Below are 23,892 nucleotides of genomic sequence, written 5' to 3'. Positions count from 1 at the left end.
TTGCCCTCCCTTGCTCCTTAGTTCCTTAGGGATTCAGGGTGTGGGCCATAAACATGGGAAAACTTGGCCTCATGTTCTCTAAGGGTCTCTGTTCTTACTTCTGAAGTTTTCTCTTTCTGAGTACTGGATAGCAAGGCATCCTTGTAATTTGAAAATACATACATACATACATACATACATACATACATACACACATACATACATACCCTCGTGTGTATATGTGGATTTAATATATATCATATGCATATGTGTGTGTTTGTAATGAGGACTGACTCCTATATATAGCTTGGGGGTACCATTGTGTGGCTCAAAGCAGGACAGAATAGACATCTTGCCCTCTTCTTCCCCATCTTTCTCCAAGGGGGACTTTAATTCCCACCAGGAAGGGAAGCAAGAGGTTGATGCCAGAAGTTTGACCACTCTGCTTTCCTAATAGAGACAAGGTCCTGGGATAGAATTGTGTCTACTTGCTCCCCTATATATTATTAGCCTAGGGGATATGATTTTCAGGTTCAAGATGAACTCCAGATCACTGTTCAAAAAGAAATAAGGACTCGAGCTTTATATCTAAGACTCGATTCCCTGAACTCTGGATATACACATTCCAAAACGAATACATTGAAAGCAGCAGAGAATCCCACTAATCCAAATTGACAGCAACACAGAAAACCAAGAAAGTATACATGGGAGAATATATGCCAGGTAATACGGGGTGAAGTCGTATCAGGAGTGAGGTCATTCAGATCAACAAAGAGGGAGGAGAGAGAGAGAGAGAGAGAGAGAGAGAGAGAGAGAGAGAGAGAGAGAGAGAGAGAGAGAGAGAGAGAGAGAGAGAGAGAGAGAGAGAGATCTCACCCAGTGGAAATTCCCTGAAGTTTCTAGTGTATCAAGTTGGATACAGGGACATGATAGAAAATACTTTCTAGCTCCTTTCATGTTGACTTTTTCCTAGAGTCCCTTCAGTAGCCTGAAGTGGAATCAATATCACCTGTCTTTTTTCTCAAATCTGGAAGTCCGAAGTGTCTGCAGAATCCAGTCTAAAGAGACCGGATCTCTCCTTTCTCCTGAAGTCACCCCAACTCTGTCCCTTGCCTTATGGGAACACAGGACATTGTGAGGAACAATGAAGATGAGTGAGTCCAAGTGAGATGTGGATGACATAAACACACAAATACGTATATGTATTATATATGTAGATATATACATGTGTATACACACAGAGTTTAAGCAAATTATGTACCTATTTATTCATAATTTCTTATATTTCTATACTACTTGATGAGTATGTTTTTTCCAGGGCATGGTGGTGAAAGCCTCTGTCTAAACTCAATTGTTATTATTGTCTTTTAATTCTTTTACATCTTGTCGTTATTCAGTTGTTTTCCATTGTATTTGACTATCTATGACTCCATTTGAGGTTTTCTTTGCAAAGATACTGGAGTAGCTTGACATTTCCTTCTTCAGTTCATTTTACAGATGAGGAAACTGAAGCAGAGGCAAACGAGGTTAAGTGACTTTCCCAGGGTCACACAGCTAGTAAGTGTTAAGGACAAATTTGAACTCAGGTCCTCCTGAATATAGGGCCAGTGCTTTATCCACTGCACCACCTAGCTGCCCACTTCTTTATGTACTTTATATCCCATTCAAACTGATTTACATTTGCAATATACAACATTTTAGTTCCCAGATACAAGTCTCTCCCTCGGCTGTTTCTCAGGCCTAGAACCCAGATTCCAAGGTGCCTCTTCTTCAGCTCAGCTGTTTAGAATTCATAGTTTCTTTCAAAGGGCAATTCTGTGGACCTTTTGCAATTGGTATTAAGAGAGCAGTTGTGGAGATCACATGGACTGTACAAGTATAGATGTATTTTAGGCCCTGGGCATATAGTATTTGGTGCCAGTCCAAACACATTTCCAATCATTGCAGGGCACTGTTCAAACACTAAAAATATTTCTTCTCCCTTGAAATTGCTGTGGATGAGATGAACAACAGTCCAAGCTTGTTGCCCCACCTAATCCTGGGATACCAGCTTTTCAGTAATTTTGATGAAATTCCTCCAGTTATGAGACCTGCTTGATGTGGCTGTCAGGGAGAGGTCCCATTATCCCTAACTACAGCTCTGACAGTTAGCCCAAGATGGGCTATTATTGGTGCAGTCACAGACACGGTGATGGCCCCTATGTCAGGGCTCTATAAAGTCCCATAGGTAAGAGATCCAAACACCGAGACCCCTTTTGTTTCAATGACTTTATTTATGTTTAAAATGGCAATCCTTTTGAAAGCCGTCCTACTCTGGAGCAGTATTTTCTTAGCTCTCCAAAAAAATGAAAGATTTATTTAGACATTTTGTTAAACTCCTAGAGTTTAATTCTTGGAGTTATAGACAGTCAACTCTAAGTTAGGAAGAACTGGCTTCATATCCTGGCTAAGAAAGTTCATCGCAATTTGTACCTGGAAAATTCACTCAGTTTCCCTTTTCTAAGTCTCTTCATCTGTACAATCAAGATTATAATACCACAGAAGCCCATTGGTAGTTGAGAGGATTAAATTAGAAGTATTTCAATGCTAGCTGCTATCAATATTCATTGATTATTAATTAATAAACCAATTATCAAGTATCAATTGTTATCACCAATTTAAACCATTTTCAACTGTTAATATAAGTTATTTTATTGATATCTTAGTTGTACCTACCTAAAACCAAGATCTAGGATGATATTTAATGAGGGTAACTATAGCTCTTTTCCATAAGATAAGATTTAAAGTGAGGCTATCCATTATCACTATTACTATTCAAAATATGATGAGAAATGCTAACTAGTATGGTAGAAAGCATATATAAGTTCAAAATGAGTACACTACAGGGTCAAAAGGTGACATAAAGAAACAAATTAGAGAACAAAAGACATGATGTCACACTTTTGGAGAGGTAAAGAGTTATGGTATACTAAATTTTTGGAATAAAATTATCTTTTAATAAAAGGTGTATAACTGCACATGCATGACATATTGAATTGCTTGATTTCATGGGGAGGGTTGAGGAGGGAGGGAGGAGCAAAATTTAGAACACAAAATTTTAAAAAATCAATGTGAAAAAAATTTGTTTTTTATTTTTTATATGTAACTTGGGGAAAATTTTAAATAAAATGAAAATTTAAACAAACAAACAAAAAAGAGTAGGAGACAAAAAGCTTCCTCACATAAGTACAGACTGCACCAAAATGCCTTATTGCTTCAAATCCAAATTTTTCTCTCAGAATTGAGATATGTGTTCTTTCTGACTTTAGATTAAGTAATTGCTTACCAGAGCTATTGAAAAATACTTTCAAGCAGAGCACCAAGGCCAAGTGGAACAAAAGTTTCCCTGGCCTATTAGGGAAGTGTCCAATTTTCAGATTTTCTGAAATTTTCTTGCTATTTATACTGATAGGGGGAAGTGATTTTACCCAGGGTCAAACAGTATTTATACTAAAGGGAAAATTGCAGAGGATGAACCCAGGTGTTGCAGCTTAGAGATTACTTTTCTGTGCTGCCTTTCCAGTCTCCAAGGCCAACAGGTTTCCAACTGATTTTCCTCAGATTCCCAGATTTTTATTCTACCTGGAAAATATTCATCTAAGTCTTTCTTGGATCAAGACTTCAGGGCTTTTAAATTTTTGTATAAAAGACAAGTAATTAACAAAGATTCAGTAAGTAAGGAGTTGTTTCTAAGTTAAGTTGTGATTTTTAATACAGTTAAATAAATGTAGGTGAAACTTACTTTCTTAAATATAAGGTGATTTATACACTTTCCCATAGTTCTTTTGCCTCTGAATTTTGCAGCTCTTAGGTTTAAGCACTATGAAACCTTATACCAAATCTACCATAGAGATAAACTATCAAAAGGATTAATTTTTTAAAATATAAAAGAAGGAGATTTAGCAGTACCAGATATTAAACTATATTATAAAAGAAAAATGATCTAAAACAACTCTGAGGTACCACTTCATACCTATCAGAGTGGCTAATATGACAGAAAAGCAAAATGATAAATATTGGAAAAGATGTAAAATTGGGACACTAATGCATTGTTGGTAGATTTGTGAACTGATCTAACATTTTGGAGAGCAGGTTGGAACTACTCCCAAAGGGCAAGCTCTGCATACCCTTTGACCCAGCAATAGCACTACTTGACTAGTAGGTCTGTATCCCAAAGAGGTCATAAAAAGGTGTCATGGGGAAGGAAATGATGGGGATCCTTAGGTATTCCTCTTTAAAGAATTACAACTCTTTAATACAATCCAATTAGAATAAAATAATCTTTTGTTTGGGTTCTAGAGAAGGTGACCAATAGGGAAGACTTCCCTCTTGGGGAGGAGATGGCTTAGAGACAGACATCTTTTCTCCTCCTACCCAGAAGGGACAGAGGGTCAGGCAGATGGGGTTACCACCTGACTATGGAAAGTTCCTTTTTGGGGTGGGGAAAGCTTGAATGAGGAGTGGTGGTCCTGACTTCTGGAGTTATCTCTGTCCCTTTGTGCCAATTGGGCAGCAGCCATGCCTAATAGGCTTATATTCCTTACTTCTTAGGTGTGTCCATCCTGATAGCTAGTTGGCCAGTTTAAATTTTAATAGTCCCAACCCCCATGTCAAAGGAGAAAGGATCCACATGTACAAAAATATTTATAGCAGCTCTGTTTATGGTGGCAAAAAATTGGAAATGGAGGGAATGAATGCCCACTAGTTGGAGAATGGCTGAACAGGTTGTGGTATATGAATATATTTATATGTAATATATATTTTATTATATATAAAACTATGTGTGTATGTGCATATGTATATTTACATATATGTATGTATATCTATCTATACCTTTATCTTTACCTATATCTGCATCTATATCTATCTATATGTAAATAGATAACTATTGTGTTATAAGATATGATGAGCAGGCAAATTTCAGAAAAACCTGGAAAGACTTACATGAACTGATGCTGGGTGAAATGAACCAGGACTAGGAGAGCATTGTACACAGTAACAACAACATTGTGCAATGACCAGCTATGATTGACTGAGCTCTTCTCAGCAATACAATGATCCAAGACAATTCCAAAAGACTTATGATGGAAAATGCTTTCCACATCTAGAGAAAGAACTATAGAGTATGAACGCAGATCAACGCTTACTATTTTCATTTCTGTGACTTTTCCCCTCTGTTCTATTTCTTCTTTCCCAACATGACTAAGGTGAAAATATGTTTATATGATTGCACATGCAACCTATATCATATTGCTTGCTGTCTTAGGGATAGGTGGGAAGGAGGGAGGGAGAAAAAAATTGAAACTCAAAATCTAATAAAAACAATGTTGAAAACTATCTTTACATGTAATTGGAAAGAATAAAATATCATTTACAAAGAAAAAACAATAATTATAAAAATATCTGGTACTAGCTAAGAAATAGAAAGCTGCATCAGTGGAACAGAGTAGACATACAATACATAGTAGTAAATGATTATAGTAACCATTTATTGGCAAATGTAAAGATTTGACCATTTGTGATAAGAATACACTGGTAAAAATGTTAGACAAACTGGAAAGTAGTCTAGCAGAAATTGGGTATAGATCAGTATCTTGCACCATTTACCAAGATAAGGTCAAAATGGACACATGACCTGGATATGAAAGGCGATATCAGAAGAAAACTAGAACATGGAATACATTACCACTTATGAATAGGAGAATTTATGAATAAACAAGAGAAAGAAAGAATTGTGTGATGTAAAATGGATAATTTTGTTTATATTATATTTTAAAAAAGGTTTTGTACAAATAAAACCAATGTAGCCAAGATTAGAAGAAAAGCAAAGAATTGGGGGAAAATTTTTAACCAATTTCTTAAAAAAGGTCTCATCTCAAAGCATATATAGAACTTTTTCAAATTGATAGGAATACAAGGCATTCTTTAATTAATAAATGGTCAAAGCATATGAAGAGGTAGGTTTAAGATGAAGAAATCAAAACTATGTATAATCATATGAAAAAGGCTCTAAATAACTATTGATTAGAGAAATGCAAATTGAAGCAACTTTGAGATACGATCTCACACCTGTCAAATTGGCTAAACTGATAGGGCCAGGTGAGAAGGGAGGGAAGGAGAGAGGAAATTAAAATTTATCCAAAATATAAATCAAATTAAAAAGTAGAGTATTTAGGAATTTCCAAGGTATTTATGGCTGTCAGGGTTAAGGGAGTAACACAGTAAATTGTGAAGTTAGATGGGAAGTGGAGGTCTAGTGAGAAGATAAATATAAATACAGTAAATCAGAAAGCAGGAGGATTGCTGCTCTTTAGAAAAGTCTGAAAGCAAGATGTTTGCTTTTCTCTCTGAATTGGTCAAGACAGGTTTCAGCAGTTGCAAGCATCTCTTGAGTTCAGCTAAAGTTTACTTCACAAAGAATCACTGGTATATCAAACAGCCCTTAGCATTTGAAGTCCTCCTGGTTGTCTAGTTGTTCTGCTACTCCCTTGCCTGGTTCCCCTCTGAAAAAGGGAAGCTTAGCATATTTAACTGGTTAGTACAAGCACTGCAGAGACAAAACCCTCTGAAGACAGAGAATAGTTATCTATATTTCTAATGCTTAACCTTGTGAGTGTCAGATATGGAATTGAAAACAAAGTTTTCATATCTTTGATTCTAGTGGTATTTTTAAAAAGAAGAACTATTGTAATTCTTCCTGTTTTCAGTGGGCCATTGGAATCTAATGAAAAAGAGATATTATCAGAAAATGAAATCTATTCATATTACACAGAATTGAAATATGTTATTAAGACTACAGTCTCTCAGAAGCTGCCTCACAGTGACCAGTGAGGAGGAACTCGAGAACCCCTTGCTCCTCAGAGGTCATCTTTCCTTGTTAATATATCCAGTGTTTCTCTCTGGCCTCCAAAGGATCACGTAGCACTTGGGAGCAAAGATGCAGCTGAGAACCCCAGCACCGGAGGCCAAGATGGAGAATACTTCCACAGCCACCACGGACTTCCCCTTGGTGCTCTGGTATGTGGGCAAAAAGGAGATCCAGACACTGCAGAACACAAGCATGCTGAAGGTCAGGAATTTGGCTTCATTGAAAGTGTCAGGCAGATTCCTGGCCAGGAAAGCCACCATGAAGCTCCCCAAGGCCAGGAGGCCCACATAGCCCAGGACACAGTAGAAAGCAATGATGGAGCCCTCATTACACTCGATGATAATGTGGTCAGGCTCAGAGTGTACATCTGTATCAAGAAAAGGGGGACATGTCCCTAGCCAGATGCCACAGAGACACATTTGAATTAGAGTACACATAAAGATGAGAGAAAAAGATGCTGTGGAGCCCAGCCACCTCCTGAGCCTGCTCCCTGGCTTTGTGGCCCTAAAGGCTAAAACTACTGTGATGGTTTTGGCTAAAATGGAGGCAATGGCTACTGTGAACACAACTACAAAAGTGGTCTGTCTGAGCAGGCAAGTGGCTGTGGTGGGGCGGCCGATGAACAGGAATGAGCAGAGGAAGCAGAGAGTGAGGGAGACGAGCAGCATGTAGCTAAGACTGCGGTTATTGGCTTTGACTATGGGGGTGTCTCTGTGTTTCACAAAGACTCCTAAGACCAGAGCAGTGAGGATGGAGAAGCAGAGAGCTGCACAGGCCAGAGTCATCCCCAGAGGATCTTCATAGGCCAGGAAGGTCACGGTCTTGGGGAGGCATTGATCTCTCTCCCTGCTTGGGTATTGATCCTCAGGGCATTTCAGACACTCTCTTGAGTCTGTGGAGAGAAAGAGAATCTCTATCCCATAGTGATAAGAGTTTCTATTTACAGACAAAAATCAGTTTTAGTCCTTCCATAAAGTGCTCAGCTTTATTTTGTACATCTTAAACTCAGTCAGCAGGATGAGTATTCTAGAGGCTTGATAATAAAATCGCATATTTCATTACCTTCATAATAATCTGAACAAAATCTTGGTTCCCTCACATATCTACTTTGTAAGAACTAATTTTGTCTCTAACCAGCTTTTAGAAATGAAATTACACCACAACAACTGAAGTGGGGCAAATTATATAATGATGCAATAGGAATAGGATTTAGAAACAAAAAAAAAAACCTGCATCAATTTTTCCATGGATGAAGAAAAAAGATATTACAATAGTTGAAAAAATATTGGATGTATTTGTCTTAAAATGAGGTAATAAAAGCACATTTTTTGTGTTCTTTGTGGTCCATGATTGTATATATCTATATAAATTGTTCCTGAATCGTGGTTGCTCCCCATAGCTTTCAAAATGATTTTGAGGTTTTTAAAGGAAAAACTATATTTCTTAAATATGATAATACCTACTATTTCTCACAGTTTAAGTAGTTTGTTTTCTCTCCACTTTATGTTTCCTACCAATCACTGTTGTATTTTTGTGTGTATATGTTATGATGCTATCAGTAGACTCTCCCTCAGAGACTTTATCTTATGTTTTTCTCTTTCTTTTTGTTTGTTTGTGGAATTGTTAATAAATTTTACAACCTGTAAGCTTGAAGTTCATTAACCAACCCTAACTCTAACCTTCACACTAACCCAAAATCATGCTTCTTTATTTATTGCTCTGCCTGATTCCAACTCCACCAAATAAATTGTCCCTCCAAAGTTAGGGTTAACATCTCAAATCCCATCATACTGCTGCTGACTCATACCATGTGTATCACCACTTCCCTCTACCTCCTCTCTCCTTTTAAGGAGGTCTGAAGTACCAAACTCCTCCCGGTGCCTTTCTTTATGAAAGTCAGAAACGGGGCTTTTGCTCATTCCATTGCATTTGCTACTCTGTCATCTTTCAACCCCAATGAACAATATCAGGTACACCCTCTGCTCTTCCACCACCCTACTCCTCTGCTACTATCTTTTGTATGTAGTCTCCCACATTAGATTGTGAGCTCCTTGAGATCAGAGATTGTTTTAATTTTTAATAATTGAATCCCCAGAGTTTAGTACAGTGCATGGCATGGAGTAGGTGCTTAATAAATATTTATTGAATTAAAACTTTGAAGTTTTGGTCAGAGGGTGAAACATAGAGAGACATGCCCTTAGTTATTTTGTTATTCAGTCAAGTCTGACACTTTGTGACTCCATTTTTTGTTTTCTTGGCAAAGATACTGGAGTGGTTTGTAATTTCCTTCTCCAGATCACTTTATAGATGAGGAAACTAAGGCAAACAAGATAAATGACTTGCTCAGGGTCATACGACTAGGGCCTAAGGCCAGATTCAAACTCAAGACTATGAATCTTCCTGACTTCAGGCCTCAGACTTAATCCACAGCCACCCCAAAGTTACTTTAAAAATAGCCTTTAATCAAATGAGGGAATTTCTTAGAATTAATTCATTTACTGATGACAGGGGTGTTGTAATTTCAGTCATTACTGAAGGAATCTTAGAAAATATTCCTTTTATGCATATTATCTGTAATGAAAATATGTAAAATAGAATATGTAAGAATATGCAAGATGAATCAATAGCAGCTAGTGTATATGGGGATAATTCATAGTTAGCATCACAAAATTAATGAAGTCTTATTCCTATGTCCCATCAGGGCATGGAGACCACCTTGGATTCTTAGCACAGTAGACTTCTGGTAATGTAATTCAACCATGAAAAGCAATAAGGGAAAAAAATAAACAGCAAAAACAGTAAACTATGGCCCTCTGTCTTATTTAATTCTGTCCTATTATACAGTGAAAACTGGAGAGTCAGAGAGTAAGAAAACAGGGAATGAATTAAACAATTTTAATACCCTTTATAAATAATGTTACCTTATATTCTGCATGTATTCTAGATATGAAATCTCTATATTCCAATCACAGAATGTATTTATTACTAGAAGACCTGAGTTGTATAAATATTGTTCTTCGGTATATGAAACATGAAAGCAGAAGGAAGATAGAACAAAATGGAACGATTTTTCAAATTATCGTGAAGAATGGAGGCATGGATGAAGTTGTAGGACTGAGAGTAGTTTGAAGTATTTTAAAGTCTGCGTCAGAATCCAGATCGTAATCATACCCAGGACTTCTAAAAGAATTACATTTAAATTATAAAAGGGCGGCCTAAGAGGAAGAAGCTCCATCAGCTGAGATGTTAAGGGCAATAATTAAAAGAAGAAATCAAAAGGAGCAACTGAAAAGGTGTAGCAGAGAAGGGAGAGATTGTCACGGTCCACTGGACCTCTCCAGACGAGTTGGAATAAGGCCTGGGGTTGTTGGTTTATTGAACTCTTCATGATCGCAAATTATGGTCTGATCTCTCACCAATTTTCCATTTTTGTGCGAGTTTATCAAATAGCATTGTACTATACTCTGCTCCAATGTTTACCTACATATTTCCTTTATTTTTGTTTTGCCTCAAATAATGGTTAGCTGCAAACAATCCATATTCAGATAAAGATTCCATCCTTCTTTCGAATGTTGGAGATTTAGCAGAATGTGTTCTCTAAGCAACTTTGATTTTTCTAGAAATTTTAAAACTCATTTAAACTTTTTAACATAGAAGAGAAGCGAGCAGTCTGAACTCAAGTACAATTATATTTCCCTTATAATATAGTTTTGGGTAATTGTCACATGTGAAAACATTAGAATAAGGATAGACAAAAAGGTAGGTGAAAACAAAATGAAACTCAAACCATCTCCCAAGGATTGGAAAGGCAAGACCAGGGAAGTATCACAGTTCTTCTCTGCTGGGCTAGGAGGATGGAGAGGAAGAGACCAAATTGGGGTTACAACTTTATTTTATTTTATATTTAATGTTCTATATACAAATTGTTCTGGGATGTACAAAAGTCACAGAATGAGGTTACACATGAATGTGCTGCAATCTGTCTTAGAGGAAGTCATTTCTGAATCAAGGATATTGCAGATGCATGTGAATATTTTAAAATAGCAAAGGCATTCGTTTGTCTAATAACTTTTGACTAATCAACCATTTGCATTAACTTGTTGTTTTTTTGGTGAGGAAATTGGGGTTAAGTGACACGCCCAGGGTCACATAGCTAGTACATGTCAAGTGTCTGAGGTCAAATTTGAACTCAGGTCCTCCTGAATCCAGGGCTGGTGCTCTATCCACTGCACCACTTAGCTGCCCCCATTTGCATTAACTTTTTTTTTAAATGGTGGGGAGGGGGGACGGGGCAATGAGGGTTAAGTGGATTGCCCAGGGTCACATAGCTAGTGTCAAGTGTCTGAGGTAAAATTTGAACTCAGAACTCAGGTCCTTCTGAATCCACGGTCGGCGCTTTACCGGTAAGAATCTTTATCTCTTCCTCATATTTGTCTTCTTTCTGCGAATGCTTTTCTTCTGCCGCATTCAGACACTTCAGGTTCTAGTCCATCAGTCTGATCTGCTCATCCATCTCCCGGCAACGCGACTCAGCCAGCTCGGCCCGCTCCTCTGTGCGGTCCAAGTCTCCCTCACTGATCACCAACTTTCGGGCCACCTCCTCATACTTCCCATCCGCTTCCTCGAAATGTGCTTGGCCTCTTTCAGCTGGATTTCTTGCAGTTCTTCATCCTTCAAGGCCCGATTTTGAATGACCTTCATTCCTCTCTCACTCTCATCAGCTGCTTTCTCTGCCTCTTCTAGCTTCTGCAGAGCGGTCGCCAGGCGCTCCTGAGCACGGTCCCGCTCCTCCTCAACCGGCTGGATCCGACGGTTCAATGAAGCCACTTCAGCCTCCTCCTGTTCCCGGGCCGGCTTCTCCCTCTCCCCCTCCCGCTGGAGACGCTCGGACCTCTCCTCGGCGTCATCGGCCTGCTGCTGCAGAACCTGAATCTTGCGCTTCACCGCCTCAATGGTGGTGATACCAGCCATGGTGCCCGCCCCGTTCCGCTCTGTGCTACTGCCGCCTCTCCTGGATTAACTTTCAAAATCTTGTCTCCTGCCATACTTCTTTATATTCCCATAACTCTCACGTCTCTTTCTTCTGTGGCCCAGACTAATTTTCTTTTCATCAACTGATCTTTTTTTTCTTTTTCCGGGGCATTGAGGGTGAAGTGGCTTGCCCAGGGTCACACAGCTAGTAAGTGTCAAGTGTCTGAGGCTGGATTTGAACTCAGGGCTGGTGCTTTATCCACTTCGCCACCTAGCTGCCTCAGGTCTAGACTTTTACTCATAGGAATGCACATCAACTAAAATACCTTCAAATATTCTCTCCACTAGCCCATATCCAGCTCTTATTCCCTAAACCACAATGTTTCTTATTCAGTTTTTGAATGAAGTCAGGGAAAATTCGACCTTTTATTACCTGATTCTTAACGTATGTGTCCTCAGAAAAACATTAGAGTTGTTGACTTTGTCACATCTTGATTTTGTTGCTGCATTGTTTTTTATATGTATTCAAATCAAGGAAGTATATATTTCAAGTACAAAATCAGTTTCTAGGACTACAAAAAAAAAAAGAAAAGAAACCAAGATGCCCTATTCTTAAGGGCTATGCGTATTCTACTGAAAGGAAAATTCATGTCACTTTTTGGGACAGGGATGAGAAGTGACAAGGTAAGACCAACCAGCATGACAATTTCATGACTCTACATCGATTAGGGAAGAGAGAGCCTTTAGTTGGGATAGTCAGTTTGGAAGCTATTAAAATAGCCCAGGTCAATGAGTCCTGAAAATGTCACTTATCATGTGAGTAGAAAAGAGGAGCATGGGAATTAGGTGTCACAGTGGATAGAGGACCAGCCCTGGAGTCAAGAGGAAATAAGTGCAAATCCAGCCTCAGACACTTAAGGGCTATGTGACCCTGGGCAAGACTCAGAAACTGTTTGCTTCAGTTTCCCCATCTGTAAAGTGAGCAGGAGAAAAAATGTCAAAACACTCCAGTATCTTTGCCAAAAAACAAACAAGCAAATAAACAAACAAAAAATCACATGACGGAGAATCAGATATGACTAAAATATCTCAACAACAACAGCAACAATAGAAAAGAGGAAACAGGGGCAGTAGGTGGTGCAGTGGATAAAGCACCGACCCTGGATTCAGGAGGACCTGAGTTCAAATCTGGTCTTAGACACTTGACATTTACTAGCTGTGTGACCCTGGACAAGTCATTTAACCCTCATTGCCCTGGAAAAAAAAAAAGAAAAGAAAAGAGGGAATAGTTCCAATAAATGTTGAGGCTATTAAACTGAAAGGACATGTTAATTGATTAAATTGAAGCATTTTTTTTCCTCACAAGAAAGACAGTAAGCTCTTCTTGGGCAAAGAGTCATTCAGGGCTTCCACTATGTCCCTTTTCCCTGTTTAACATGATATTATCAGAGGAGGGCCACAACATATATTAATTAAATGAAAGGGATTTAATGAATGCCTTTGTTTTTTAAACTAAGACAGTAAATTATTGGGAGCAGAGAAAGTTTTCAATGATTAAAAGCCCTAAAAACAAATAAACAAGCAAAATAACCTAGTTCAATGTCTCCCTTATTTTGGGAGAAAGGTTGTTTATCTTTTGATACCCACCTGTCCTATTGGAAATCTCCCCATAAGGGCATGGGATACAGTCAAAGCAGCAGATGGGCTCATTCTTACGGGCTGTCTTCCTGAATCCAGGACCACAGCTCACACTACATATGGAAGTAGGTGTCTGAGCATCCAACAAAGAAAGGGGAGAATATCAATGTAAGAATGAATGTCTGCTGAAAGATAGGAGCTCTAAGGAGATAGCAGTGGCAATCTGCTCTTATTAAAAAACATTTAGAACAAGGTATTTGTGTTTCTGAAGGGGAAATGGAGGAAAAAGTTTTCATCATGCCAACTCTCTTCAGTATCTCCCTTTCCCTCCCCAGATCATCTACTCCTCAAGTTGTGAACCTGCACAAATTATTCACTGGGTATAATTAAGGCCATTGATTATTTTTAACTTTAATCTGTTACCACATTTTTCTTTCTTAAAGACCTCACATTGATTTATCTCTAAGGCAAAACAATCCTGTATCTTTGCCAAGAAAGAGTCAGGCACAACTGAAACAACTGAATAACTACAATAGGATACTGCCGTTATGTCAAAATCATTGCTGTTTTCTGTGTCTAACTTCCTGGATTGAATGAAGAGACACAACAGTACCTAAACCTCTAAACAACTCATTTATAGAGCTCACATTATTTACAGCACCCTTACCTGAGAGAAATCCTCTGGCCAATCTATATATTCTTCATCAATACTGAATCCCTCAGGGGTCACTTCACCTACTTTCACCAGAGTATTAATAAAATCAGGAAAGTATCTAAAGTTCAGGATATCATATGTCTCAGCAGCCATCTTGGTTCTTTCCCCACATGTCTCATCACTGGTATTACCAGGGTTGATGCACTTCAGCAAATGGTGGAGCTAAAGGGAATGAAAAAAAATTGTTACTCCTTGGAGAAAGAAAGATTCCTACAGATATCACAGGATTAATAATCAGGGTTACAAAAACTCCGAATTTGTGTTTGTACACACTGTTCTTCTCAGGGATTTGCACTCTTTCTTTTATTTCTTCAACCCGCCAAACAATGGACTGCAAGGAAAAAAAAATAAGATCAGCATGTGATCATATATCTTAGATAGTGAATGTATCTCACAATTGTCTTCCAGATGAATCAAAAATTCCTTCTATTGATGTCTGGCCTTACTAAAAAATGTATGCTCACAAGGAACTTCAGGATTAACCCTAAAAGATGTTTACATTTTCTTTCTCAATAGATTTTGATATTCAAGAACTGGGATTATCTTTTTTTTTTGGTCCTTCTTTGTATCTCTAATAATTTTCAAAGTGTCTTGCACATAATTGTTTTTTATAAGTTCACTTTTTTATAAATTCATATATATGTAAATATATGTATATATGTATATGTATATTATATATGTAATTTGTTTATAAATTCACTCACTGAGTTCTTGTCCCAAATGCTGAGGGTCTTTTTGTTTATGAAAGATTACATAACACCAGTCATTTATAAACATGTATTCTGTACTTAATCTATTCTACTGATCCACCACTCTATTTCTTAGCCAGTACACTTTGAGTACTGGCGTGGACAGGCCACCTTCCTTCACATTTTATTGTTAATTTCTTTCATATTTTGACCTTTTTCCTTCCAGAAAGATTTTGTTATTTTTAATAGCTCTATAAAATAATGTTTGTAGATTGCTTTGTATGTCATTGAATAAGTAAAATAATTTAGTTAGAATGATCATTTTTATTATTTTAGCTTGGGATATCCATGAACAATTGATATTTTCCCAACTATTTAGATCTGACATATCAGTGTGAAAAGTGGTGTTTTTTGTTGTTGTTTTATAATTCTGTTCATGTATGGACTGGCTTTGTCCTTACAAATAAACTATCAAGTATTTTATATTGTCTATAATTATTCTAAATGGAATTTCCCATTCTATCACTTGCTGCTGGTATTTTTTGGTAAAATATAGAAATTCTGATGATTTATGTGACTTTGTTTTATATCTTACAACTTTGCTAAAGTGTTTAATTTTTTCAACTAGTTTTTTGGTTGATTCTCTAAGTATATCATCATATCATCCTAAAAGAATGTTAGTTTTGTTTCCCAATTGCCTACTCGAATTCTTTCAATTTATTTTTCTTCTCTCATTGATAAAGCTAATATCTCTAGTACAATATTGAATACTAGTGATGATAATGTGAATACTTGCTTTACCTCTGATCTTTTTTTTTGTTCAGTATTTTACTATTATCCAGTTATATATAAGGATAGTTTTCAACATTTGTTTTCATAGGATTTTTAGTTCCAAATCTTTCTCCCACCCTCTCTTCCCTCCTTCCTCCCCAAGACAGAAAGAAATCTGATATAGGTTATATATATATATATATATATACACATATATATATACAATCACATTAAACATATTTTTACATTAGTCATATTGTGAAAGAAGAGTCAGAGCACAGGGGAAAAACCTCAAAAAGAAGAAAAAAACAGTCCAAAAGTAGAAGCAGTATGGTTCAATCTGTATTCATAAACTACAGTTCTTTTTTCTGGATATTAAGAACATTATCTATTATGAAGTTCTTTAAAATTATTTTGGACCATCACATTGCTAAAAAGAGTCAAGTTTATCACCATTGTTCATCACACAATGTTGCTGTTACGGTGTACAATGTTCTCCTAGTTCTGCTCCTCTCAGTCAGCATCAGTTCATGTAAGTCCTTCCAGGTTTCTCTGAACTCCTCCTGCTCATCATAACTTTTCACATTGATTTTTTAAAACTTTGTGTTCTAAATTTTCTTCTTCCCTCCCTACTCATCCCTCCCTATGAAATTCAACAATTCAATATGCCATACATGTGCAGTTAGGCAAAACATCTTCTCATTAGTCAGGTTGTGAAAGAAAATAGACAAAATTCCTTTAGAAAGAGGAGCTAACAGGGGGCAGCTAGGTGATACAATGGATAAAGCACTGGCCCTGGATTCAGGAGGACCTGAGTTCAAATCTGGCCTCATACACTTGACACTAGCTGTGTGACCCTGGGCAAGTCTTAACCCTAATTGCCCTGCCCACTCCAAAAAAGAAAGAGGAGCTGGCAAATAAAATTGTACTTCAATCTGTATTCAGATACCATCAATTCTATCTCTGTCGATGGTTTGCATTTTTCACACGTCCTTCTGATAGCATCCTGCTCATCATTTCTTTCACAGTTACTATTGTTAACTGTATTACCCTCCATCTTATTCCTTCCCCTTGATATTTACTCTATTTTCTATCTTCCTTCACCCTATCTCTCCTTGAAAGTGTTTTGCTTTTTACTGCCCATCCCCCAATCTGTCCTTCCTTCCATTGCCTCTCCCTCCCCTCCCCCTTTATCCCCTTCCCCTCCCACTTTCCCACAGGGAAGATATATTACTATACCCTCTTGAGTGTGTATGATATTCCCTCTTTGAGCCAATTCTAATGAGAGTAAGGCTCACCCACTCACCTGCTCCTTCCCCATCTTCCCTTCTACTCCATACCTTTTTTTGGTTTCTTTTATGTGAACTACTTTTCCCCAATCCACCTCTCCCTTTCCCTTTCTTCCAGTGCATTCCTCTTACCCCTTAATTTTATTTTGCAGATGTCATCATGGGTTAGCTAGGTGACACAGTGGACAAAGCACCAGCCCTGGACCCAGGAGGCCCTGAGCCCATATCTGGCTCTAAACATAAGCTAACCCCACCCTGCCTGCCCCACAAAAAAACAAGGATAAACAAAAAAAAATAATTCTTTACAGATATCATCCCTTCATATTCAGTCCAGACCTGTATCCTCTCTCTAAGTGTATTCCTTTCAGCTACCCTAAAACTGAGAAAGTTCTTATGAGTTCAAAGGGTAGACTGGGGGAAGGGCAATGGGGGTTAAGTGACTTGCCCAAGGCCACACAGCTAGTAAGTGTCAAGTGTCTGAGACTCAATATGAACTCAGGTCTTCCTGAATCCAAGGCTGGTGCTTTAACCACTGTGCCACCTGGCTGCCCCCCAATTCTATTTCTTAAAGAGTTGTTTTCTTCAGTGAATTTTCATATACTTGTCCCATTTTTAAAATCTTTTTAAAAAACAAATTTAACTTGTTTTTTTCATGATTCACTTGCCTCACTCCAATTTTTTTTCCCATTTTTTCTATCTCTCAAGTTTTAAAAATTTTTTGAGTTCTTCAAGCCATTTTTCAGGCCTGAAACCCATTCTTTTTTTTTTTTTTTTTGAGATTTTGCTTGTATCCATTTTGACATTGTTGTCCTCTTCTGAGTTTATGTTTTGTTCTTTCCTGTCACCATAGTAATCTTCTATGATAAAGTTCCTTTTTATTTTTTTATTTATATTTTGCTCATTTACCCAGCCTATTTCAAGACTTAATTTTATGTTAAAGTAGGGATCTTTTCCTGGGATAGAAAAATCAATGTCCAAAATTTCTTGTGCAAGTGGAGTTGGGGGCCTAGCCACTGGCCTGTTGAATTGAGGCTGTGGGGCCTAGCCACTGATATGGGTCATGGGCCCATAGCACCAGTTCATGTGGCACCTGTCTGATGGCCTGCTGCACAGAGAGACGTGGGGCCTAGCCAATGACCTGCTCCCATGAGGCCACATGACCTAACTTCTGCCAGGGCAAGGTCCTATTTCACCAAAAGCATTTGGCCTCTTTGTGGACCTACTGAGTCAAAGGCCTGGGGACTAGTCACATGCTTACTGCAGCAGGGCCTTAGAGCCTCATAGCTAAATTTCACCAGGAATTGGGGCCTTGCTTCTGGCTTACTGGAGCATAGCCTGTGGGTGGTTTGCCCAGAAGCCACCTGCACTAAACTGTGGTCTTCTTTTATCCAAGTAAGACAGACCTTTTTTTTAAGCTGACTTTCTAAGTTGCCTTGACATTCAAGAATTAATATTGAGACAGTATTTTATAGTTTGGGGGTAAATCTGTGAGACTTCAGGCAAGTTCCTGTCTTACTCTGCCATCTTTGTTCCCATCACTAACTTTAAAAAGACCTCTAAAACATTGAATATTATTAAATTTAAGAAACTGGAGAACAGGTGATGGAAGGGAGAAAGTTACTTTAATAAAAAAGTTTCAATTATAAGTCTCTGGAATGGTTGATAAAGCTTATTTAGAAATAAAAGACAATTTGGCCTTCACATTTTTGGAATTCACATCATTAAAAAAAAGAGTAAAACCAAATGAATAAGAAACTTAATGTCAAAATTCGGTGCAATTATATAAAAATAGGAAAGATAGAATGGTTTAATTTGAAGAGAATATAAAAATGGTGGCAGGAGAGTTTACTGTAAAGAAATGGAATAACAATATATTTGGAAGAAGATTTGAGAAGCAGTGATTTTAGTAACCAACTCAGAATTATCTTAGCACAAGAATCCAGATGTCATATTTCAATGGAAAAATGAAAGAAAATTTCCCAGAAAGACTGGAAATGTATTATAAGGTGACAATAGCTATGATACCTATATTTCACTCATTGAGTAATATGGTATTATTTCTGAATTTCCATGAAAATAAGAAAAAGAAATTCTCAGTTGAAGACAATGTTATATTACCCAGCTTTTCTAATCCAGAACAATGCATGAGAATAAGATGTGAAATATTATATGTGACAAATTAATTTAACTTGGCCTTAGTAACAAATTTCTTGCCTAGACTGTATGAGCATCTTTTATTTTAGAAATGATGTTTTTCTTAAATTAACCATTGGAATTCCATAAATTCCTAAGAAAGAGGCCAAGCTTATGTAGGCCTTTAAGAGGAAAATGGATAAAGAACCTAGCCAATGCTGAAGCAAAGTGTCTTTAATAAAATGCATTAATGTAAACACTCAAAGAATTTACAATGACATTATAAAAAGGAAATATTCATTGGTTGAATCTGAGGGATATGAAGGAACAATGAAAAAAATTCTCAGTAAATCTTACAGAAAGTATTCAAAAGAGGGAGAAATATATGGAGGAAGGAAATATAGGAAGGAAGTAAAGTTCCAGTTCTTCATGTGCCCTGAGAAGGATATCATAAATTAAATCAAAGCAAATTTTTAAAACATGGAATAAGAGCTAGATCTGGTAATCCCAAATGGCTAAATAAAAGAAGGTAACTGAGAACAACTCAACTGATTAAAAATTACTAATCAGCAGTTTGGGAGGAAATACAGAGTGTGTAAATGTCTCTATCTTTTCTTTTGGCACACAGTCCTGATTAAAGTGAAGTAAAAGGAATTCTGCACCCTGAAGGTAAATCATTAAATTGAGAAAAATTTGTTGGTGGCTAAATTAAAAAAAAAAAAGAATGGCAATGTGATAAATATACATTTAAAGAACTACCAAGAGGAATAAAGAAAAAGGTTCAAAAAGATCCTGCTTATCTACAAAAATCTCAAATTTTAATTAAGATAAATACGTAACCTATATAATTTTAAAGGCTCCATAACATACAAATAATAAGAATATTAGAAGAGTTGCTATGAATGCCCACCCAAGAACTCATTTAAAGGCATTTAATGATATTTAAAAATCCTTCAAGGGTATGACATCAGAAAATTGTGATTTTAATACTTCTTGATTGGAGGCTTGATGGGGCTTATTTGTGTATAATTGTTTACTTGTCCTCCCATTTATATTATAAGTTCCTTAGAGATTACATTTTACCTCTTTTTTTATTTTCAACACTAAGCATAGTGCCTGGCACATTATAGTTACTTATTAAATATTTATTGAATAATTACCTTATTTGATGTATAGAAAGAAAAGCACCAACAATTTCACCAATACTGCTGAATCAGACTAGGATTACATAGTTATTATCATTTCATTTCAGTATTTTCCCTCGGAATGACATGTAATGGTGTGGAAATAAAAGGACAAAATGAAATGGAAGACTTGGGAGATTTGGGAGACTTGCACCTCCGAATTTGCTAGAACATCCACAGAATAGATGACTAGCCATTGAATGACGAAGACCTTCCTGCACTTAGCCCCAGGACAGAAATGTTACCTTCCAAGAAAGTGCTGGGATTTCTCCAAATACTGTCTCCTTTGACTGAGTGTGGAGGATTTCATGGAGAGCACGGGCTACAGCATACACAGCATTGTAGACATTAGAACTCAGGTCAGACATGATCATGTCAAGAAAGATAGGCTCAACATCATTCAAGGAATTATCTTTTAGGCAAGACGATAATGTTATTTCTTCGGGTCTTCCTTCTGAAAGTGTACAAGAAAAGGCTAACTCCCAGAAAGTCTTTAGGAAAATGTCCTCTGGATTTTTTATGGGATTCATTGCTTTTAGGAAATCTGTGAAACCAGGAACCTCAGTCTTGGTATGAGAAAATATTATTGTACCATGAAAATTGCTAATTCCTTTATCAGAATGTACAGTAAAATCCCAGGAGGAAGTAGTGACCAACAACTTCTCATAGAGTGGAAAATAATCCATTGCTGGAAAAAGTTTTTGGAGGGAGTTTGTATCTCCATAGATGAAAATCACATTTGATGATGATAAAAGTATCTTAGAAAGGGTTGTTGATTCACCAGATAATTTAAGCCAGTCTTGGGAAATTATTTCCTTAATGGCCACACAAACATTATTTTTGATCATCTCCTCTTTCACATCTCTGAAAAAAATCTCCGCTCTCATGTCATCTGAAAGAATCAGTCCCACCCAAGTCCAGCCAAAATGCAACATCAATTTAATCATTGCCAGGGGCAGAGTGGAATCCCTGCTGGCCACCTGATAAACATGTGGTAATTCAACCTTATCATCCAGGAGGGGATCAAATGGACCATAGATAATCTAAATGGAGAGAAAGAAGAAATATCAGTAATGATGAGGTAAGCTTTTTTCAAAGTAGGAATAGTTCCTACCCTTTATATTTGTATCTCAAGCACCAAAAAGAGTGTTTGGCACATAGAATACACTGAATAAATTTCTGTTAATGCCTGATCATAGTAATGGTGGATAATAATGAAATAGACTTTATAGAATAATGGGAATTTTTAAATTTTTAATGGAAATGTGTGGTATGGATTCTGGATCTGTACCTGACCAATAATCCTCACTACAATGTTCCCATAAAAAATGTTAGAGGATATCTGAAGAATATTATGTTGGAAGTATTGGAGGAGAGGGAATGGAATTCTGAGATTAGCAAGGGGAATCAACCTGGTGATGACATGGGATATTTATGATGAAAAGCATTCCAAAGGGGGAAAAATATGGGTTTATGAGTGCATTAAGAGTGTGTGTGTGTGTTTATGTGGTAGAGGGGTGGAATAAAAAGATTTTGTACTATATTTACTTTATAAATTATATTCTTTGAGATAATTTATACTTCCAGCAATCATCCTGCCCCATGACTTGAAAGGGAATATGAATATGTGAGAGCTTTTGGTAAGGAAGAATGGATGGTAAATCAGATGGTATGCAGTTAGAAATGATCACTACTCATGGTGAAGACAGAATTATTTAAAATGATATGGATATCGAAATTTTGTTATAAAGGGAATCCTGAAGATATAAGATCTGAAGACGTAAGACCTCCCTGAGAAAAGCCATTTAAAATGTAAGTCAGTAAAATGAAATAAGGTGCTTAATTAGTGGAATATAATTGTTTGAGTCAAAAAAACCTTCAGTGAGTTCCCTTCCATATACTAATCTGTGTGTAGGTCAGCACTCTTTGCCTCATAAGTTAATAAAGTGATGGCTTAGAGAGACCTCAGAAGCCATGTATTCCAATTATATAATTTTATATATGGAGGAAGTGAGCAATGGGAAAGCTGAGACATGGCCCAGTAATACATATAATGAGTATCAATGGGAAAATTTGAACTATGTCCTCTGACTATAGAACATTTGATCTTTTCATTATACCATGAAGTCTCACATTCCTTCTTTAAAAACAGGAATAATGTTATACAACACAGAACTTTTTTTTTTAGAAGAAAGCAATTTGTAAATGTTAACACGTAGGATTTCAATTTGGTGGAAAAGTATCAGGGAAAGTCTAGTGCTGGACCTCTGATTTTTAATGTTGAAAATAACTTCCAGAGTAGAAACTCTTTCCACCAATGCATATTGGTAACTTCTATTTAGAGGGTTCCTTGTGGAACTGAAATGTTAAGTGTCTTGTCCACTATTGCTCAGCCAGTACAGATCAGAGACATGACCTAAAACCAGTTCTATCAGCCTTTTTAAACCTTTTCCATGCTATTTCTCATTGAAAGTATGGTAAAATTATATTAAAAGCACAATGAAATTATAAATTATTGTTAAAAATAAAATTATTTTCTAAAAACCAGAATTCTGCTTGAAGAAGCCAATGATTCCATGAGACATCAAGAAATAAAACGTATAAAAAGAATGAAAAAATTAGAAAATAGATTAAAAAGAAATAATTTAAGGATTATTGGAATGCAAGAAAGCCTCAATAAAAGAATGAGCCTAAACATCATGTTTCAAGTATTTATAAAAGAAAACCCCACCTATTTGCTAGAAAGGAATATTAAAACAGAAATTGAAAGACTACACTGATCACCAGCTGAAAGAGATCTCAAAATCAAAACTACCAAGAATATTGTGGTCAAATTCCTGAACCCCCAGGTCAAGGAAAAAAAAAATGAAAAACCAGAGAGAAAGTTTTAAGCACCAAGTCATAGTCAGTGTCATAAAAGATTTATCAGCTTCCACATTAAAGGAACAGAGCATTTAGAACATGATAATTTGGGAAGGCAAAAAATCTAGGATTACAATGGAGAAAAAAGCTATACAGCAAAACCGAGTTTGATTTTAGTCCTCCAGGAAGAAAATTGGATACTTAATAAATTAGAAGATTTTCAAGGATTCCTGGTGAAAAGACCAGAGATGAATAAAAAATTTGACTTTCAAATGTAAGATTAAACAGAAGCACAAAACGGTAAACATGAAAGAGAAATCATAAGGCACTTAAAAGGTCAAACCGTTTACATTCTTATATGGGAAGAAGATAGCTGTAATTCCTAACTACTCTATCATTACTAGGGCATTTAGAAGGATTCCATATAGATAGAAGGCAGAAGAGTGAGTCAAGTATGTTGGGAGGGTCTCAAAAAATGGATGAGCAAGTAGAGGCATGTAGTAAGGAAGGAAGAAAGGAGAGGGAAAAAGTAGAAAATTATCTCACATAAAAAGGCATATAAGGAAGAGATTATAAAAAGGAGAGGAAAGTATTGGGGTTGTATGCAATGTCTGAACTTCATTCTCATCTAAATTGGTCAGAGGGAAGAATAAATATGCACATGGAATTAGGTATAGAAATTTATCTTAACCAGCAAGGAAATGAGAGAAAGGGGAAAAGAGAAGTGGGGTGTGGTAAAAGAAAGTTTAAAAAA

The 23,892-nt window shown here is 36.8% G+C and overlaps 1 protein-coding gene and 1 pseudogene across 1 annotated transcript in view; both read right to left on the bottom strand.

The window, feature by feature from the left end:
• Positions 1-1,258: 1,258 nt before the first annotated feature.
• Positions 1,259-23,892, bottom strand: part of LOC122731272 (vomeronasal type-2 receptor 26-like) — a 41,704-nt gene continuing 19,070 nt past the window's right edge. Inside the window, exons 3-7 of the mRNA XM_043971279.1 lie at positions 20,522-21,319; positions 14,163-14,372; positions 13,505-13,628; positions 6,901-7,778; positions 1,259-1,306 (exon numbers count right to left, since the gene is read on the bottom strand). Coding sequence (XP_043827214.1) covers positions 1,259-1,306; positions 6,901-7,778; positions 13,505-13,628; positions 14,163-14,372; positions 20,522-21,319 — 2,058 coding nt within the window. The remainder of the gene's footprint in view (positions 1,307-6,900; positions 7,779-13,504; positions 13,629-14,162; positions 14,373-20,521; positions 21,320-23,892) is intronic.
• Positions 9,963-11,857, bottom strand: LOC122730878 (annotated as a pseudogene).

This window comes from Dromiciops gliroides, chromosome 6 (genome assembly GCF_019393635.1).
Source record: "Dromiciops gliroides isolate mDroGli1 chromosome 6, mDroGli1.pri, whole genome shotgun sequence".
In the NCBI taxonomy this organism is placed as follows: Eukaryota; Metazoa; Chordata; class Mammalia; order Microbiotheria; family Microbiotheriidae; genus Dromiciops; species Dromiciops gliroides.
This window is presented reverse-complemented; position numbering and strand designations above follow the sequence as displayed.